We start from the raw sequence: 21,087 nt of genomic DNA on the forward strand, positions 1-21,087 counted from the left end.
TAAGGGGTTTTACTTAAGGGGATAATTATACTTCATTCAACCGGGCACTGTTCCTAACCTGACACTGTCACGTTCGTCGTATGAATCGGGCCAAGGCGCAGCGTGGTATGCGTACATTCTTCTTTATTTAATAGAATGAACACTGAACAAACTAGCAAAACAACAAAACGAACCGTGTAGCTAATATGAATAGTACAGACAGGCAACTAAACATAGAACGAGATTCCACAAACACCAAAGGGAAATGGCTACCTAAATATGATCCCCAATCAGAGAAAACGATAAACAGCTGCCTCTGATTGGGAACCATATCAAGCCACCATAAGCATACAAATACCTAGACCTACAAAACTCTAGACATACAAAACCCTAGACAATACAAAAACTAGCGTATCCACCCGAGTCACACCCTGACCTAACCAAAATATACAGTACACAGTACATACATACACTCACACACACACACACACACACACACACACACACACACACACACACACACACACACACACACACACACACACACACACACACACACACACAAACAAACAAACACAGGCAGGCACCAACACACATGCTTGGAGGCAGACGTGCCTGTTGTAATGTTGTAGACTCAACATTCCGAGATAAAGGCTATATGGATATAGGACGGACTAATGTGGAGGTTGTTTTAATAAGGATCTATAGATATCATAACTGGTATCTATTACATTTACAGTGTATTATAATCATAACAGTGAGAGATTAAAAATAACTTGCCACAATTTGCAACACAATCCTAGAGTCAAACCCTTTCCAATGCCTCATACACAAAACAAACATATTGTCTCAGCATAATCCATCCTCCTATTTCCCTGGTCTTTATTCCCTGGTCTTTTGTTGAGCACTATTCTATTTGTCATGACGCCAAACAAACAGGGTCTGGCTGGTGTAATCTAGTCAGAACATCCCGCGGATCACTCCAGTCATGTTAGCGTGGCGCTAGCATTAATCAGCCCAGTCGTATTAATGAGAGAGCGGCTAGTGCTAATTACCGCCATAGATTCTGCAGCAGCCCATTAAATATACAAATGACAAGAGCTAAAGAGCCCAGCCTCTCCTGATTAATCTTTAAATGGAGAAAAACTAATGATGTCTGTAAAGTTTTCCCTCCACTTTGCCTCCGTGCCGACACCGCACGGCAATCAATCAAATTAATTAAGGAAAATCATTTGTATCATTTAACATTTCTTCCGCACGCTACGATAGAGTGTAGAGTCAGGATACATTATTCCTTTACCTTTTTTGTTTCTTATTTACACACCGTTTTGGATTTAGTTCATTTCAGTGCAGTTCAAATATTTGGGATTTGTCTGGTTTAAAAACAGTTTCCAATCACATTCATATTCATGCTAAGGAAAAGGTCTAGTTTTTTTAATGTATAAAAAACATCTCTAAATGGATGAATCCATTAAAGAAACCTGCACTCATCTCTCAGGCATTGATTTCATAGTGAAAAGGCTTCCTTGATTGGAGCCCAGATTTAGCATAAAGCACATTGACCTCTCAAAGACAAGTGGCATACATCCACTCGACTCCATGTTCCCTGAAAACGCAAGAATACACTAACTAAATGAACAAATGATGGAAACATGAAAACATCACGTTATTAATATTCTAAAATATATTCTAAATAGTGCATTACGTTAATGGGAAGAGCGGACGATGAGTGATTTGAGACAGAAAGCCCATCAGGCTGCAGTAAAGCATTGATGAGTTCCACCGTCTGATCAATTTGCCGTACAGACGGTGCGTTTCGAATCCTTTTTTGATTTGATTTGTTTGGTGTTGCGTGCGCCTCCGCAGATATAATTGGATATAGGGTATGAGGGGTATGAGGGGTATGATGTAGGGTATGAGGGGTATGATGTAGGGTATGAGGGGTATGATGTAGGGTATGAGGGGTATGATGTAGGGTACGAGGGGTATGAGGTAGGGTATGAGGGGTATGATGTAGGGTATGAGGTTAGTATTGAATGTGGAAAGGGGTGGTTATGGCGAAAACACCTCGATGATAGTGAATTCATCCTGTTTATGCCAATTATTTGATCCATTAACCTCTATCTATCTACATCTCAGGTCTTTTATCATAGCCTGTAAAAAAAACACTCAGCACTGTTTTAAAGAAGCCTTTCCACACACCTTGACAAGATCATCAAGAATAATTTTTAGATGTATATTTTCAGGAGACTTTTGTTCTTCCAATAAAACAAAACACACAAAGACCTAATACACATTGAGCGCAAGGAAGCGATGGCTGTGTGGAGAGAGCGATCTCAAACAGAGCTAATCTGGGAGTGTGTGAGGCGATTGTTCTGGTTTGTGCCTCTTCATTAGGGTGGGTGTGTGTGTGTATGCACTTGTATGTGTATGGGTTTGTGTTTTTGCGTGCGTGTGCGCTTATGTGTGTATGTGTGTGTAATGGCGTGGGGCCCAAGGACGAGACTCCTTTTCTGACTGTGGCCATTGATCAATTAGCGGCAGCAGGACTGAAGCCTGGGCCTGATTTATAAAGATTTATCCTGCGTCATAATTGAAGGAGAAAAGGGGAAATAGCTGCTAGACGTTAATAGAGTTAAGGGCAGATGGCCGTGCATCTCCACACCAGGCTCGGTCAGCAGGTTCTACCATTACTTTATGATATGATATGCAGGCTGCATAATGTCCTACACTGCAGAGGGACTAAGGAGTAACTGGTGGTCTATTCATACAAATATAGACAGATTTCTCTGATAGTTTACTGGACCTGTAGAACTAGGGAGGGGAGAGATGCTGAACGTGAGGTCTAATAGTGAACACTGTGCTGGAGACACACGCACGCACACACACAGTCTGCTAAGGTGATGCCACAGTGATGCCAGAGTGAGAGGTGACCAGTGTGCCAGATTTGACCGTGAGTAAGGATTTGGGCATTTGAGGAGAAGACAATATGTTACAAATCCCTCAAACAAGGAAGGAGAAAACAAGTTAATAATGTGAAATGAAGGCTTTTCATTTCCCCACCTGTAACATTGCTGGGTGAATCAACCGGATGCTTTGGTAGTGGAATCTATTTGATTAGCATAAGAGCCAATTAAAACATATATAATATAATTTAAACAAATGGCCGACTAGGGATGTTTTGGTTGGGTTTGCAGATGAAGCAGAACATGTTTTGATTTGGAGCTCAGTTCTCCAATTATGTGAGTAAACACTGTTGTAATTGTCCTCTGTCTCATGTGTAAGTCATTCACTTAGCTGGGACTCTTCCACAGAAATACTGTTTCAGTCTGAACATATACAGAACAACACTAAACAAGTGATAAACTATATGTATTTTTATGTGTTTTATAATGTACCAACTATTCATTTCGCTGTGCTCTTACACAAAGATGTAGATACTCCAATATTACTGTGTGTGTGTACAGTATGTGTGTGTGTGTGCATCTACAGTCGCCACGTACCTGTGAAGTCGCTGTTGACCGGTAGTGTGTCGCTGGGGAACCGGTGGTAACCGTTGCCGGGAAACATCGCCCCCCTAACGACGAGGTCACCGGGGTCAGAGAGAGAGAGGTCGGTTCGCTCCACCTGACGGAGTTCGGGTTCAAATGTAACAGTAGAAGTTACTCTCTGGGTTTGATTACATAGGCTCTATAACAGCAAGACGAGGCGTGACACAAAGTGGAAGTATCACAACAGATATGTACGTACAAATATGTTTTAAAGGAATTTAAACAATAATGTCCCTCTGTAGTTGGTTATGACAGAAAGGCGGACAGACAGACCTGGTAGAGTGGTGGGGGTCCGTGGGGCTGAGAGGGGGGGTCCCAGGTCACCTCCATCAGTGTCCCATGTACTGGCCTCAACCTGGGGGGAGCAAGACCTGCTGGAGCTAGAGATGGGAGGGACGGGAGAGAGAGTAAAGAGATAATAATTAAAGTGAAGGAGAAGAAAAGTAACTACCTTGTACAAAGCCTGCAACAAGAGGAGGGTACATGTATGCTGCTTTTAAGTACTTTCATTTGTAGATCTATGCAGAATTACAAATGCTCTTAAACGGGTGTGTTGTTCAGCTGTCTCTTAGACAAAGACTCCCTTACAGTAATTATCCATCTCAGAGAGTCTGCTAGTCTGATAACAGGTTAAAGCGATAAAATAACTAAATGAGTGGAGAGATGGAGGGTTATAAAAGACAGCTGTGCATTAACATCTCAGCGTCATGCATGTGCTGTGGTTTAGATGGTCCCACGTATGAGCTAGAGGAGTGAATTATCCAGCAGTGACACCTTCACATGCGCGCGCACACACACACGCATGCACACACACACACACACACACACACACACACACACACACACACACACACACACACACACACACACACACACACACACACACACACACACACACAGGCCTAATAAAGCTGGTAAATGGAGGTGGATGTCTTGTCTTCCCAGCCCATCTCAGTCAAGGCACCATAAATGACAGCCAATCAATAACCATAGAGTCTATATAATGGAAATTCTGATATCATTACAAAATTATTCCCTCTCCTTTAATAGGATTTTTGTGAAGCCTCTGTGGAACATTTATCTTTTATGTTACCCCTCAGAACATACGCTAGAGAGAGGAGCTGGTAGTGATATGTTCCGTGTTTTTTCTTTACTATAGAATCGGCAAGTAGGACAGTGTCTCCAGAATTTGGTTCAGTGGCTGGTCGTATTTAAACATCTTCAGTGATTTCTCCCTTTACTTATCAGCAGTATTCACCCCCCTTGGTTTTTTTTTGTTTTTTTGCATTAAAGTGGGATTTAAATTAATTTAATTGTGGGGTTTTTGCTCATTGATCTATACAAAATACTCCATAATATTAAAGTATTTCTTACATTTAATTAACTCAAATGTTGTTGCAAAGGTATTAATCTCTTTTCATTAACAAGCCTAAATTAGAAAGTGTTGAATTTCAAGCACAGATTAAACTACAAAGACCAGCTTTTCGAAAGCCTCATAAAGAATGGCAGTGATTGGTAGATGGGTAACAATAACAAATCAGACATTGAATATCTCTTTAAGCATGGTCAAGTTAATACTGATGCTGTGGATGATGTATTAAACCACCCAGACACATCAAAGATACAGTCATCCTTCTGAACTGAGCTGCAGGACAGGAATGAAACTGCTCAGGGACGTCACCATGAGGCCAGTAGTGACTTTAAAACAGCTACAGTGTTCATTGTTTGTGAAGGGAAAACACTAAGGATGGATCAACAAGATTGTAGTGACTCCACAATAATAACCAACATGACAGAATGAAAAGTACAATACAAATATAAAAAATACAAATATTCCAAAACGTGCATCTTGTACGCAACAAGGCACTAAAGTTATACTGCAACAAGGCACTAAAGTTATACTGCAACAAGGCACTAAAGTTATACTGCAACAAGGCACTAAAGTTATACTGCAACAAGGCACTAAAGTTATACTGCAACAAGGCACTAAAGTTATACTGCAACAAGGCACTAATACTGCAACACGTGCATCTTGTACGCAACAAGGCACTAATACTGCAACACGTGCATCTTGTACGCAACAAGGCACTAATACTGCAACACGTGCATCTTGTACGCAACAAGGCACTAAAGTTATACTGCAACAAGGCACTAAAGTTATACTGCAACAAGGCACTAATACTGCAACACGTGCATCTTGTACGCAACAAGGCACTAATACTGCAACACGTGCATCTTGTACGCAACAAGGCACTAAAGTTATACTGCAACAAGGCACTAAAGTTATACTGCAACAAGGCACTAAAGTTATACTGCAACAAGGCACTAAAGTTATACTGCAACAAGGCACTAAAGTTATACTGCAACAAGGCACTAAAGTTATACTGCAACAAGGCACTAAAGTTATACTGCAACAAGGCACTAAAGTTATACTGCAACAAGGCACTAAAGTTATACTGCAACAAGGCACTAAAGTTATACTGCAACAAGGCACTAAAGTTATACTGCAACAAGGCACTAAAGTTATACTGCAACAAGGCACTAAAGTTATACTGCAACAAGGCACTAAAGTTATACTGCAACAAGGCACTAAAGTTATAATGCAACAAGGCACTAAAGTTATACTGCAACAAGGCACTAAAGTTATACTGCAACAAGGCACTAAAGTTATACTGCAACAAGGCACTAAAGTTATACTGCAACAAGGCACTAAAGTTATACTGCAACAAGGCACTAAAGTTATACTGCAACAAGGCACTAAAGTTATACTGCAACAAGGCACTAAAGTTATACTGCAACAAGGCACTAAAGTTATACTGCAACAAGGCACTAAAGTTATACTGCAACAAGGCACTAAAGTTATACTGCAACAAGGCACTAAAGTTATACTGCAACAAGGCACTAAAGTTATACTGCAAAACGTGCATCTTGTTTGCAACAAGGCACTAAAGTTATACTGCAACACGTGCATCTTGTACGTGCCTTGCAACAAGGCACTAAAGTTATACTGCAACACGTGCATCTTGTACGTGCCTTGCAACAAGGCACTAAAGTTATACTGCAACACGTGCATCTTGTACGCAACAAGGCACTAAAGTTATACTGCAACACGTGCATCTTGTACGCAACAAGGCACTAAAGTTATACTGCAACACGTGCATCTTGTACGCAACAAGGCACTAAAGTTATACTGCAACACGTGCATCTTGTACGTGCCTTGCAACAAGGCACTAAAGTTATACTGCAACACGTGCATCTTGTACGTGCCTTGCAACAAGGCACTAAAGTTATACTGCAACACGTGCATCTTGTACGTGCCTTGCAACAAGGCACTAAAGTTATACTGCAACACGTGCATCTTGTACGCAACAAGGCACTAAAGTTATACTGCAACACGTGCATCTTGTACGCAACAAGGCACTAAAGTTATACTGCAAAACGTGCATCTTGTACGCAACAAGGCACTAAAGTTATACTGCAACACGTGCATCTTGTACGTGCCTTGCAACAAGGCACTAAAGTTATACTGCAACACGTGCATCTTGTACGCAACAAGGCACTAAAGTTATACTGCAACACGTGCATCTTGTACGTGCCTTGCAACAAGGCACTAAAGTTATACTGCAAAACGTGCATCTTGTTTGCAACAAGGCACTAAAGTTATACTGCAAAACGTGCATCTTGTTTGCAACAAGGCACTAAAGTTATACTGCAATACGTGCATCTTGTTTGCAACAAGGCACTAAAGTTATACTGCAAAACGTGCATCTTGTTTGCAACAAGGCACTAAAGTTATACTGCAAAACGTGCATCTTGTTTGCAACAAGGCACTAAAGTTATACTGCAACACGTGCATCTTGTTTGCAACAAGGCACTAAAGTTATACTGCAACACGTGCATCTTGTTTGCAACAAGGCACTAAAGTTATACTGCAACACGTGCATCTTGTTTGCAACAAGGCACTAAAGTTATACTGCAACACGTGCATCTTGTACGTGCCTTGCAACAAGGCACTAAAGTTATACTGCAACACGTGCATCTTGTACGTGCCTTGCAACAAGGCACTAAAGTTATACTGCAACACGTGCATCTTGTACGCAACAAGGCACTAAAGTTATACTGCAACACGTGCATCTTGTACGCAACAAGGCACTAAAGTTATACTGCAACACGTGCATCTTGTACGCAACAAGGCACTAAAGTTATACTGCAACACGTGCATCTTGTACGTGCCTTGCAACAAGGCACTAAAGTTATACTGCAACACGTGCATCTTGTACGTGCCTTGCAACAAGGCACTAAAGTTATACTGCAACACGTGCATCTTGTACGTGCCTTGCAACAAGGCACTAAAGTTATACTGCAACACGTGCATCTTGTACGCAACAAGGCACTAAAGTTATACTGCAACACGTGCATCTTGTACGCAACAAGGCACTAAAGTTATACTGCAAAACGTGCATCTTGTACGCAACAAGGCACTAAAGTTATACTGCAACACGTGCATCTTGTACGTGCCTTGCAACAAGGCACTAAAGTTATACTGCAACACGTGCATCTTGTACGCAACAAGGCACTAAAGTTATACTGCAACACGTGCATCTTGTACGTGCCTTGCAACAAGGCACTAAAGTTATACTGCAAAACGTGCATCTTGTTTGCAACAAGGCACTAAAGTTATACTGCAAAACGTGCATCTTGTTTGCAACAAGGCACTAAAGTTATACTGCAACACGTGCATCTTGTTTGCAACAAGGCACTAAAGTTATACTGCAAAACGTGCATCTTGTTTGCAACAAGGCACTAAAGTTATACTGCAAAACGTGCATCTTGTTTGCAACAAGGCACTAAAGTTATACTGCAAAACGTGCATCTTGTTTGCAACAAGGCACTAAAGTTATACTGCAAAACGTGCATCTTGTTTGCAACAAGGCACTAAAGTTATACTGCAAAACGTGCATCTTGTTTGCAACAAGGCACTAAAGTTATACTGCAAAACGTGCATCTTGTTTGCAACAAGGCACTAAAGTTATACTGCAAAACGTGCATCTTGTTTGCAACAAGGCACTAAAGTTATACTGCAACACGTGCATCTTGTTTGCAACAAGGCACTAAAGTTATACTGCAACACGTGCATCTTGTTTGCAACAAGGCACTAAAGTTATACTGCAAAACGTGCATCTTGTTTGCAACAAGGCACTAAAGTTATACTGCAAAACGTGCATCTTGTTTGCAACAAGGCACTAAAGTTATACTGCAACACGTGCATCTTGTACGTGCCTTGCAACAAGGCACTAAAGTTATACTGCAACACGTGCATCTTGTACGTGCCTTGCAACAAGGCACTAAAGTTATACTGCAACACGTGCATCTTGTACGTGCCTTGCAACAAGGCACTAAAGTTATACTGCAACACGTGCATCTTGTACGTGCCTTGCAACAAGGCACTAAAGTTATACTGCAACACGTGCATCTTGTACGTGCCTTGCAACAAGGCACTAAAGTTATACTGCAACACGTGCATCTTGTACGTGCCTTGCAACAAGGCACTAAAGTTATACTGCAACACGTGCATCTTGTACGTGCCTTGCAACAAGGCACTAAAGTTATACTGCAAAACGTGCATCTTGTACGTGCCTTGCAACAAGGCACTAAAGTTATACTGCAACACATGCATCTTGTACGTGCCTTGCAACAAGGCACTAAAGTTATACTGCAACACGTGCATCTTGTACGTGCCTTGCAACAAGGCACTAAAGCTATACTGCAACACGTGCATCTTGTACGTGCCTTGCAACAAGGCACTAAAGTTATACTGCAACACGTGCATCTTGTACGTGCCTTGCAACAAGGCACTAAAGTTATACTGCAACACGTGCATCTTGTACGTGCCTTGCAACAAGGCACTAAAGTTATACTGCAACACGTGCATCTTGTACGTGCCTTGCAACAAGGCACTAAAGTTATACTGCAACACGTGCATCTTGTACGTGCCTTGCAACAAGGCACTAAAGTTATACTGCAAAACGTGCATCTTGTTTGCAACAAGGCACTAAAGTTATACTGCAACACGTGCATCTTGTACGTGCCTTGCAACAAGGCACTAAAGTTATACTGCAACACGTGCATCTTGTACGTGCCTTGCAACAAGGCACTAAAGTTATACTGCAACACGTGCATCTTGTACGTGCCTTGCAACAAGGCACTAAAGTTATACTGCAAAACGTGCATCTTGTTTGCAACAAGGCACTAAAGTTATACTGCAACACGTGCATCTTGTACGTGCCTTGCAACAAGGCACTAAAGTTATACTGCAACACGTGCATCTTGTACGTGCCATGCAACAAGGCACTAAAGTTATACTGCAACACGTGCATCTTGTACGTGCCTTGCAACAAGGCACTAAAGTTATACTGCAACACGTGCATCTTGTACGTGCCTTGCAACAAGGCACTAAAGTTATACTGCAACACGTGCATCTTGTACGTGCCTTGCAACAAGGCACTAAAGTTATACTGCAACACGTGCATCTTGTACGTGCCTTGCAACAAGGCACTAAAGTTATACTGCAAAACGTGCATCTTGTACGTGCCTTGCAACAAGGCACTAAAGTTATACTGCAACACGTGCATCTTGTACGTGCCTTGCAACAAGGCACTAAAGTTATACTGCAACACGTGCATCTTGTTTGCAACAAGGCACTAAAGTTATACTGCAAAACGTGCATCTTGTATGCAACAAGGCACTAAAGTTATACTGCAAAACGTGCATCTTGTATGCAACAAGGCACTAAAGTTATACTGCAACACGTGCATCTTGTACGTGCCTTGCAACAAGGCACTAAAGTTATACTGCAACACGTGCATCTTGTACGTGCCTTGCAACAAGGCACTAAAGTTATACTGCAACACGTGCATCTTGTACGTGCCTTGCAACAAGGCACTAAAGTTATACTGCAACACGTGCATCTTGTACGTGCCTTGCAACAAGGCACTAAAGTTATACTGCAAAACGTGCATCTTGTACGTGCCTTGCAACAAGGCACTAAAGTTATACTGCAACACGTGCATCTTGTACGTGCCTTGCAACAAGGCACTAAAGTTATACTGCAAAACGTGCATCTTGTTTGCAACAAGGCACTAAAGTTATACTGCAACACGTGCATCTTGTACGTGCCTTGCAACAAGGCACTAAAGTTATACTGCAACACGTGCATCTTGTACGTGCCTTGCAACAAGGCACTAAAGTTATACTGCAACACGTGCATCTTGTACGTGCCTTGCAACAAGGCACTAAAGTTATACTGCAACACGTGCATCTTGTACGTGCCTTGCAACAAGGCACTAAAGTTATACTGCAACACGTGCATCTTGTACGTGCCTTGCAACAAGGCACTAAAGTTATACTGCAACACGTGCATCTTGTACGTGCCTTGCAACAAGGCACTAAAGTTATACTGCAACACGTGCATCTTGTACGTGCCTTGCAACAAGGCACTAAAGTTATACTGCAACACGTGCATCTTGTACCCTGCCTTGCAACAAGGCACTAAAGTTATACTGCAAAACGTGCATCTTGTTTGCAACAAGGCACTAAAGTTATACTGCAACACGTGCATCTTGTACATGCCTTGCAACAAGGCACTAAAGTTATACTGCAACACGTGCATCTTGTACGTGCCTTGCAACAAGGCACTAAAGTTATACTGCAACACGTGCATCTTGTACGTGCCTTGCAACAAGGCACTAAAGTTATACTGCAACACGTGCATCTTGTACGTGCCTTGCAACAAGGCACTAAAGTTATACTGCAACACGTGCATCTTGTACGTGCCTTGCAACAAGGCACTAAAGTTATACTGCAAAACGTGCATCTTGTTTGCAACAAGGCACTAAAGTTATACTGCAACACGTGCATCTTGTACGTGCCTTGCAACAAGGCACTAAAGTTATACTGCAACACGTGCATCTTGTACGTGCCTTGCAACAAGGCACTAAAGTTATACTGCAAAACGTGCATCTTGTACGTGCCTTGCAACAAGGCACTAAAGTTATACTGCAACACGTGCATCTTGTACGTGCCTTGCAACAAGGCACTAAAGTTATACTGCAACACGTGCATCTTGTACGTGCCTTGCAACAAGGCACTAAAGTTATACTGCAACATGTGCATCTTGTACGTGCCTTGCAACAAGGCACTAAAGTTATACTGCAACACGTGCATCTTGTTTGCAACAAGGCACTAAAGTTATACTGCAAAACGTGCATCCTGTTTGCAACAAGGCACTAAAGTTATACTGCAAAACGTGCATCCTGTTTGCAACAAGGCACTAAAGTTTATACTGCAAACGTGCATCCTGTTTGCAACAAGGCACTAAAGTTATACTGCAAAACGTGCATCCTGTTTGCAACAAGGCACTAAAGTTATACTGCAAAACGTGCATCCTGTTTGCAACAAGGCACTAAAGTTATACTGCAAAACGTGCATCCTGTTTGCAACAAGGCACTAAAGTTATACTGCAAAACGTGCATCCTGTTTGCAACAAGGCACTAAAGTTATACTGCAAAACGTGCATCCTGTTTGCAACAAGGCACTAAAGTTATACTGCAAAACGTGCATCCTGTTTGCAACAAGGCACTAAAGTTATACTGCAAAACGTGCATCCTGTTTGCAACAAGGCACTAAAGTTATACTGCAACACGTGCATCTTGTTTGCAACAAGGCACTAAAGTTATACTGCAAAACGTGCATCCTGTTTGCAACAAGGCACTAAAGTTATACTGCAAAACGTGCATCCTGTTTGCAACAAGGCACTAAAGTTATACTGCAAAACGTGCATCTTGTACGTGCCTTGCAACAAGGCACTAAAGTTATACTGCAAAACGTGCATCCTGTTTGCAACAAGGCACTAAAGTTATACTGCAAAACGTGCATCCTGTTTGCAACAAGGCACTAAAGTTATACTGCAAAACGTGCATCCTGTTTGCAACAAGGCACTAAAGTTATACTGCAACACGTGCATCTTGTTTGCAACAAGGCACTAAAGTTATACTGCAAAACGTGCATCTTGTTTGCAACAAGGCACTAAAGTTATACTGCAAACGTGCATCTTGTTTGCAACAAGGCACTAAAGTTATACTGCAAAACGTGCATCTTGTTTGCAACAAGGCACTAAAGTTATACTGCAAAACGTGCATCTTGTTTGCAACAAGGCACTAAAGTTATACTGCAAAACGTGCATCTTGTTTGCAACAAGGCACTAAAGTTATACTGCAAAACGTGCATCTTGTTTGCAACAAGGCACTAAAGTTATACTGCAAAACGTGCATCTTGTTTGCAACAAGGCACTAAAGTTATACTGCAAAACGTGCATCTTGTTTGCAACAAGGCACTAAAGTTATACTGCAAAACGTGCATCTTGTTTGCAACAAGGCACTAAAGTTATACTGCAAAACGTGCATCTTGTTTGCAACAAGGCACTAAAGTTATACTAACAAGGCACTAAAGTTATACTGCAAAACGTGCATCCTGTTTGCAACAAGGCACTAAAGTTATACTGCAAAACGTGCATCCTGTTTGCAACAAGGCACTAAAGTTATACTGCAAAACGTGCATCCTGTTTGCAACAAGGCACTAAAGTTATACTGCAACACGTGCATCTTGTTTGCAACAAGGCACTAAAGTTATACTGCAAAACGTGCATCTTGTTTGCAACAAGGCACTAAAGTTATACTGCAAAACGTGCATCTTGTTTGCAACAAGGCACTAAAGTTATACTGCAAAACGTGCATCTTGTTTGCAACAAGGCACTAAAGTTATACTGCAAAACGTGCATCTTGTTTGCAACAAGGCACTAAAGTTATACTGCAAAACGTGCATCTTGTTTGCAACAAGGCACTAAAGTTATACTGCAAAACGTGCATCTTGTTTGCAACAAGGCACTAAAGTTATACTGCAAAACGTGCATCTTGTTTGCAACAAGGCACTAAAGTTATACTGCAAAACGTGCATCTTGTTTGCAACAAGGCACTAAAGTTATACTGCAAAACGTGCATCTTGTTTGCAACAAGGCACTAAAGTTATACTGCAAAACGTGCATCTTGTTTGCAACAAGGCACTAAAGTTATACTGCAACACGTGCATCTTGTTTGCAACAAGGCACTAAAGTTATACTGCAAAACGTGCATCTTGTTTGCAACAAGGCACTAAAGTTATACTGCAAAACGTGCATCTTGTTTGCAACAAGGCACTAAAGTTATACTGCAAAACGTGCATCTTGTTTGCAACAAGGCACTAAAGTTATACTTCAAAACGTGCATCTTGTTTGCAACAAGGCACTAAAGTTATACTGCAAAACGTGCATCTTGTTTGCAACAAGGCACTAAAGTTATACTGCAACACGTGCATCTTGTTTGCAACAAGGCACTAAAGTTATACTGCAAAACGTGCATCTTGTTTGCAACAAGGCACTAAAGTTATACTGCAACACGTGCATCTTGTTTGCAACAAGGCACTAAAGTTATACTGCAAAACGTGCATCTTGTTTGCAACAAGGCACTAAAGTTATACTGCAAAACGTGCATCTTGTTTGCAACAAGGCACTAAAGTTATACTGCAAAACGTGCATCTTGTTTGCAACAAGGCACTAAAGTTATACTGCAAAACGTGCATCTTGTTTGCAACAAGGCACTAAAGTTATACTGCAAAACGTGCATCTTGTTTGCAACAAGGCACTAAAGTTATACTGCAAAACGTGCATCTTGTTTGCAACAAGGCACTAAAGTTATACTGCAAAACGTGCATCTTGTTTGCAACAAGGCACTAAAGTTATACTGCAAAACGTGCATCTTGTTTGCAACAAGGCACTAAAGTTATACTGCAAAACGTGCATCTTGTTTGCAACAAGGCACTAAAGTTATACTGCAACACGTGCATCTTGTTTGCAACAAGGCACTAAAGTTATACTGCAAAACGTGCATCTTGTTTGCAACAAGGCACTAAAGTTATACTGCAAAACGTGCATCTTGTTTGCAACAAGGCACTAAAGTTATACTGCAAAACGTGCATCTTGTTTGCAACAAGGCACTAAAGTTATACTGCAAAACGTGCATCTTGTTTGCAACAAGGCACTAAAGTTATACTGCAAAACGTGCATCTTGTTTGCAACAAGGCACTAAAGTTATACTGCAACACGTGCATCTTGTTTGCAACAAGGCACTAAAGTTATACTGCAAAACGTGCATCTTGTTTGCAACAAGGCACTAAAGTTATACTGCAACACGTGCATCTTGTTTGCAACAAGGCACTAAAGTTATACTGCAAAACGTGCATCTTGTTTGCAACAAGGCACTAAAGTTATACTGCAACACGTGCATCTTGTTTGCAACAAGGCACTAAAGTTATACTGCAAAACGTGCATCTTGTTTGCAACAAGGCACTAAAGTTATACTGCAACAAAAAACATGGAGAAGGAATACATGTTTTGGCCTAAATGCTAAGCCTTATATTTGGGGCAAATCCCACACAGCACAGCACTGAGTAACTGCCTCCTTATGATCAAGCATGGTGGTGGCTGCATCATGTTATGGGTATGCTGGACATCGGCAAAGATTGGTGAGTTTTTCAGGATAAAAATAAACGGGATGGAGCCAAGCACAGGCATTTTCCTAGAGGAAAACCTGCTTCAGTCTGCTTTACACCAGACACTGGGAGATTAATTCAACTTTCAGCAGGACAATAACCTACAACACAAAGCCAAATCTACACTTGAGTTGCTTACCAAGAAGACAGTGAATGTTTCTGAGCAGCCAAGTTAAAGTTTTGACTTAAATCTGCGTGAAAATCTATGTCAAGACTTGAAAATGGCTGTCTAGCCAAGATCCTCAAAACCTTTAGGGATTCAGAGCTTTAGGGCTGTCCCCGACAAAAAAAAAGTAATCCTGTTCTTTCGACCAATCGATTGAAAAACAACACTAAATCATTTATAAGTAATACCAGTCTGTTCTAACAATTATTTTTTTGTAAAGCCTTTATTACAGCATAGAAAAGATTAAAAAGAGTCAAACACTCAAACAGGCAACATAAGAAAGATCTGTCTTATTTCTGTAGATATATATGGATGATTTATAAAGCCAGGTACATTGAACAGTTAGGATATTGATTATAGACCTAATTAAGTTGGGGTTTCCTCTCTCCTAACTTTTCTTAGACAATTAAACTAAGGCAAGGCTTGTTTCCTCGTTCCTGCTGCTGCCTCCGCCACATTGTTCTCCATCCCAATATACTAGTTAACTGCTATTATGCACAAAGCAACATAGGGAAAGGCAGCAATTCTACGGTGTCTAAGGTTGTGTTTCAGAACCGCGGACAGCGACCTTATCCAACGAGGGAGAAAGCGCATTTCTTATGAAATAATATCAGATTTATTATTGTTGCACCATTTGTTTTTACATAATATAACCATATACAATTTCAGTATCAAGTGTCTTGTGATGGACTGTGCCCTCCCCGTGGCCTCCGCAATGGATTAGTCCACTCAGACAGGGGTGAATCAGACAGGTGTCTTGTGATGGACTGTGCCCTCCCCGTGGCCTCCGCAATGGATTAGTCCACTCAGACAGGGGTGAATCAGACAGGTGTCTTGTGATGGACTGTGCCCTCCCCGTGGCCTCCGCAATAGATGAGTCCACTCAGACAGGCGTGAATCAGATCGGTGTCTTGTGATGGACTGTGCCCTCCCCATGGCCTCCGTCATGGATTAGTCCACTCAGACAGGGGTGAATCAGACAGGTGTCTTGTGATGGACTGTGCCCTCCCTGTGGCCCGTGGTCTCCGTCATGGATTAGTCCACTCAGACAGGTGTGAATCAGACAGGTGTCTTGAGCACCATGAAAATATTTGTTTTTGCAACTGCTCGACTAAAGAAATCTCGGTCAACCAACAGCCTATCGACCAAACAATCAACTAGTCAACTAAATGGGGTCAGCCCTACAGAGCTTGAAGAATTTCTTAAAGAATAATGGGCTTTGTGTGTGTTCCTGTGTGTGTGTGCGTACCTGTGTGTGTGTTTGTGTGTGCTTGTGTGTGTTTATGTGTATGTATGTATGTATGTACTGTGTGTGTGTGTGTGTGTGTGTGTGTGCGTGCGTGTGTGTTTGCATGCCTGTGTGTATGTTTGTTTGCGTGTGTGCGTGTGTGCGCGTGTGTGTGTTTGCATGCCTGTGTGTATGTTTGTTTGCGTGTGTGTGTGTGCGTGTGTGTGCATGCCTGTGTGTATGTTTGTTTGCGTGTGTGTTTTTGTGTGTGTGTGTGTGTGTGTGTTTATGTGTATGTATGTACTGTGTGTGTGTGTGTGTGTGTGTGTGTGTGTGTGTGTGTGTGCGTGCGTGTGTACTGTGTGTGTGTGTGTGTGTGTGTGTGTGTGTGTGTGTGTGTGTGTGTGTGTGTGTGTGTGTGTGTGTGTGTGTGTGCGTGCGTACTGTGTGTGTGTGTGTGTATATGTGAGTGACTACTGTGCGATGCTAATATGCTGCCATGTATTTACCACGAGGCAGCCACATAAGGGTTGATAAAAGCCACTTGGTCTCTCCTCTCCTCCTGTCATCCTCTCTGCCCCCTCTCCACTCTATGACGCTCTGACAACAAGGTTAACAGTCCAACACTAAGGTTAATATTGCCTTCAACATGTTAATGAAGCAGCTAAATCACCACAGTGCTCCCAGGGCAGACACACACACGCACACACACTTCTGGGGAACAATTATCAGGCCCGGAGGAGTGTTTTGTGTTTTTACACTAGCTGACATCCTTTATGGGCCTCCGGAACATCCCCGGTCTACATGCACTGTAATACCGCTGAAATATATCTCTGGAGCAGCACAACTATTGATTTATGCATAATTATCCCCAGGCTTCCCGAGGAGAGAAATATGCATAGCAGGGTTCACGTCAATGTGCCGTGTGTGTGTATGTGTGTGTGTGTGTATGTATGTGTGTGTGTGTGTGTGTGTGTGTGTGTGTGTGTGCGTGTGTGTGTATGTGTGTGTGTATGTGTGTATGTGTGTGTGTGTGTGTGTGTGTGTGTGTGTGTATGTGTGTGTGTGTGTGTGTGTATGTATGTGTGTGTGTGTGTATGTGGTAGGGGCTGGCTAGGCTTGTAGAGCAAGTCTTTATGGATGTAGGATACATGAAACATTACCGTCAGCAACTGATTCACAATCCAACCTGATCAATACCAAGTGGTGAGAGTCTGCTCTGGTGGTGAGAGTCTGCTCTGGTGGTGAGAGTCTGCTCTGGTGGTGAGAGTCTACTCTGGTGGTGAGAGTCTGCTCTGGTGGTGAGAGTCTGCTCTGGTGGTGAGAGTCTGCTCTGGAGGTGAGAGTCTGCTCTGGTGGTGAGAGTCTGCTCTGGTGGTGAGAGTCTGCTCGGGTGGTGAGAGTCTGCTCGGGTGGTGAGAGTCTGCTCGGGTGGTGAGAGTCTGCTCTGGTGGTAAGAGTCTGCTCTGGAGGTGAGAGTCTGCTCTGGAGGAGTGCTGTGGGCTTTACACACACAGACTCACACACACGCATGCAGACATCCTTACATCTTTCTTCCTCCTAATTTAATTCATTTTTAGATTTAGAGTTACATAAAGGAAATGTAATCTGGTGAAATTCCTTTAAATATGTATAAGAAATTCTTAATTATGTGCAAAACACACTTTATATAAGGGAGACACGGAAAGTTTCCACTGAAAGTTGGAGGGAGTAAAGAAGAGATGAAGCGAGAGAGAAAGAGAGGGGGGGTGAGCAATGCTCTTTCTTCTCCTCTGTCTGCCTTCTTATCCCAGAGTGCTTTGGGAGACGCCAAAATAATGTTCTACTCTGTAACCATTAAGGTCCTTACTTACTGTTTACACACCACACCCCACAACTCACTCCTCTCTAAGACCAACTAGGTTCATTTACTGTGAGTGGATGTGTGTATTGACAGAATCAAATAGAATTTGAGTGAGATAAAAGCATCTAAGCAGATGCCGTCTCCTCCATCTGGACAGATGGTTATTCTGTGTAATGGTGTGTCTGGGTAATATGTGGATTGTGTGTCTAAACAGTCGTAAAAGCCTGGGTAAAGGATGGATAAATGGCTATCATCAACATTAAGGTCTGGCACAAGACAATCACAACATGGGTAATGGCACAGACAGTCTTGGATGCTCCAAACCAACAGGTTGGGTTCGTTTGTCTGTCTGCGTGTGTGTGAGTGTGTGTGTATTCGTTTGTCTGTGTGTGTTAGTATGTGTGAACGGGAAGTTTTGATCAGACAATTAGTGCAGAATCGTCTAACTACAATCCATTCTAAGCCGGGGTTGGGGGGGGGGGGGTCATACTCTGTGGCGATTTTAGCATGTAAATCTTGGTGGGCCAAACTCCCCAAAATTATTTTAGATGCATGTCAGCAAAGAAACTGCACAACACTAAACAATACATTAATTGCACTATAACGGTGACAAACAGTGGCTACAAACTGTTAAGAGTCTACATAAAGCTGTCCAAACAGCAGTGCTTTCTTTTCAGCACCATGGAGTGAATCCTTACCACCGCTACACCTGGCTTTCAGCGGAGCCTTGTCTGGCAGCGAAACAGTTTATTCAGCATCATTTACTGCCTTTTCGGAGGACCTGAGCCCTAGGACCATGCCCCAGGACTACCTGACATGATGACTCCTTGCTGTCCCCAGTCCATCTGACCGTGCTGCTGCTCCAGTTTCAACTGTTCTGCCTTATTATTATACATGAACATTTGAACATTTGAACATCTTGGCCATGTTCTGTTATAATCTCCACCCGGCACAGCCAGAAGAGGACTGGCCACCCCACATAGCCTGGTTCCTCTCTAGGTTTCTTCCTAGGTTTTGGCCTTTCTAGGGAGCTTTTCCTAGCCACCGTGCTTCTACACCTGCATTGCTTGCTGTTTGGGGTTTTAGGCTGGGTTTCTGTACAGCACTTTGAGATATCAGCTGATGTACGAAGGGCTATATAAATACATTTGATTTGATTTAAAAAAACATAGCTGATATGTGGTTTCTACTGACAACTGAGACGTACAAACTATGGCAAAAGCCAGGTGTAGCGGTGGAGATCCGTAATTTTGATGAAGACATTAATGAGCGAGCGACGGCGGATGTAGTCAATATAACTACAGTTGAAGTCGGAAGTTTACGTACACGTTAGCCAAACACATTTAAACTCACTTTTTCACAATTCCACAGTTAGGATCACCACTATATTTTAAGAATGTGAAATAATAGTAGAGAGAATGATTTATTTCAGCCTTTATTTCTTTCATCACATTCCCAGTGGGTCAGAAGTTTACATACACTCAATTAGTATTTGGGAGCATTGCCTTTAAATTGTTTAACTTGGGTCAAACGTTTTGAGTAGCCTTCCACAAGCTTCCCACAATAAGTTGGGTGAATTTTGTCCCATTTCTCCTGACAGAGCTGAGTCAGGTTTGTAAGGCCTCCTTGCTCGCACACGCTTTTTCAGTTCTGCCCTCAAATATTGTATAGGATTGAGGTCAGGGCTTTGTGATGGCTACTCCAATACCTTGACTTTGTTGTCCTGAAGCAATTATGCCACAACTGTGGAAGTATGCTTGGGGTCATTTTCCATTTGGAAGACCCATTTGCAACCAAGCTTTAACTTCCTGACTGATGTCTTGATATGTTGCTTCAATATATCTACATAATTTTCCACCCTCATGATGCCATCTATTTTGTGAAGTGCACCAGTCCCTCCTGCAGCAAAGCACCCCACAACATGATGCTGCCACCCCCGTGCTTCACGGTTGGGATGGTGTTCTTCGGCTTGCAAGCCTCCCCCTTTTTCCTCCAAACACAACGATGGTCATTATGACCAAACAGTTCTATTTTATTTATTTTTTATCCAAAAAGTACAATATTTGTCCCCACTTGCAGTTGTAAACCGTAGTCTGTTTTTTTTATGGCGGTTTTGGAGCAGTGGCTTCAACCTTGCTGAGCGGCCTTTCAGGTTATGTCGATATAGGACTCGTTTTACTGAGGATATAGATACTTTGTTTCCTCCAGCATCTTCACAAGGTCCTTCACTGTTGCTCTGGGATTGACTTGCACTTTTCGCACCAAAGTACGTTCATTTCTAGGCAATTGGAAATTGCTCCTAAGGATGAACCACACTTGTGGAGGTCCCCAATTTTTTTCTGAGGTCTTGGCTGATTTCTTTTGATTTTCCCATGATGTCAAGCAAGGTAGGCCTTAAAATACATCCACATGTACACCTCCAATTGACTCAAATGATGTCAATTAGCCTATCTGAAGCTTCTAAAGCCATGACGACATAATTTTCCAAGCTGTTTAAAGGCACAGTCAACTTAGTGTATGTAAACTTCTGACTGGAATTGTGATACAAGGAAATAATCTGTCTGTAAACAATTGTTGGAAAAATGACTTGTGTCATGCACAAAGTAAATGTCCTAACCGACTTGCCAAAACTATAGTTTCTTAACAAGAAATTTGATGTAGTGGTTGAAAAACGAGTTTT

General features: G+C 42.1%; 1 protein-coding gene across 1 annotated transcript in view; it reads right to left on the bottom strand.

Moving 5' to 3' along the window:
- Positions 1–21,087, bottom strand: part of LOC109894627 (usherin-like) — a 378,093-nt gene that overhangs the window by 221,275 nt on the left and 135,731 nt on the right. Inside the window, 2 exon segments of the mRNA XM_031828079.1 lie at positions 3,483–3,606; positions 3,804–3,910. Coding sequence (XP_031683939.1) covers positions 3,483–3,606; positions 3,804–3,910 — 231 coding nt within the window.

Source organism: Oncorhynchus kisutch, linkage group LG7, assembly GCF_002021735.2.
Source record: "Oncorhynchus kisutch isolate 150728-3 linkage group LG7, Okis_V2, whole genome shotgun sequence".
NCBI lineage: Eukaryota > Metazoa > Chordata > Actinopteri > Salmoniformes > Salmonidae > Oncorhynchus > Oncorhynchus kisutch.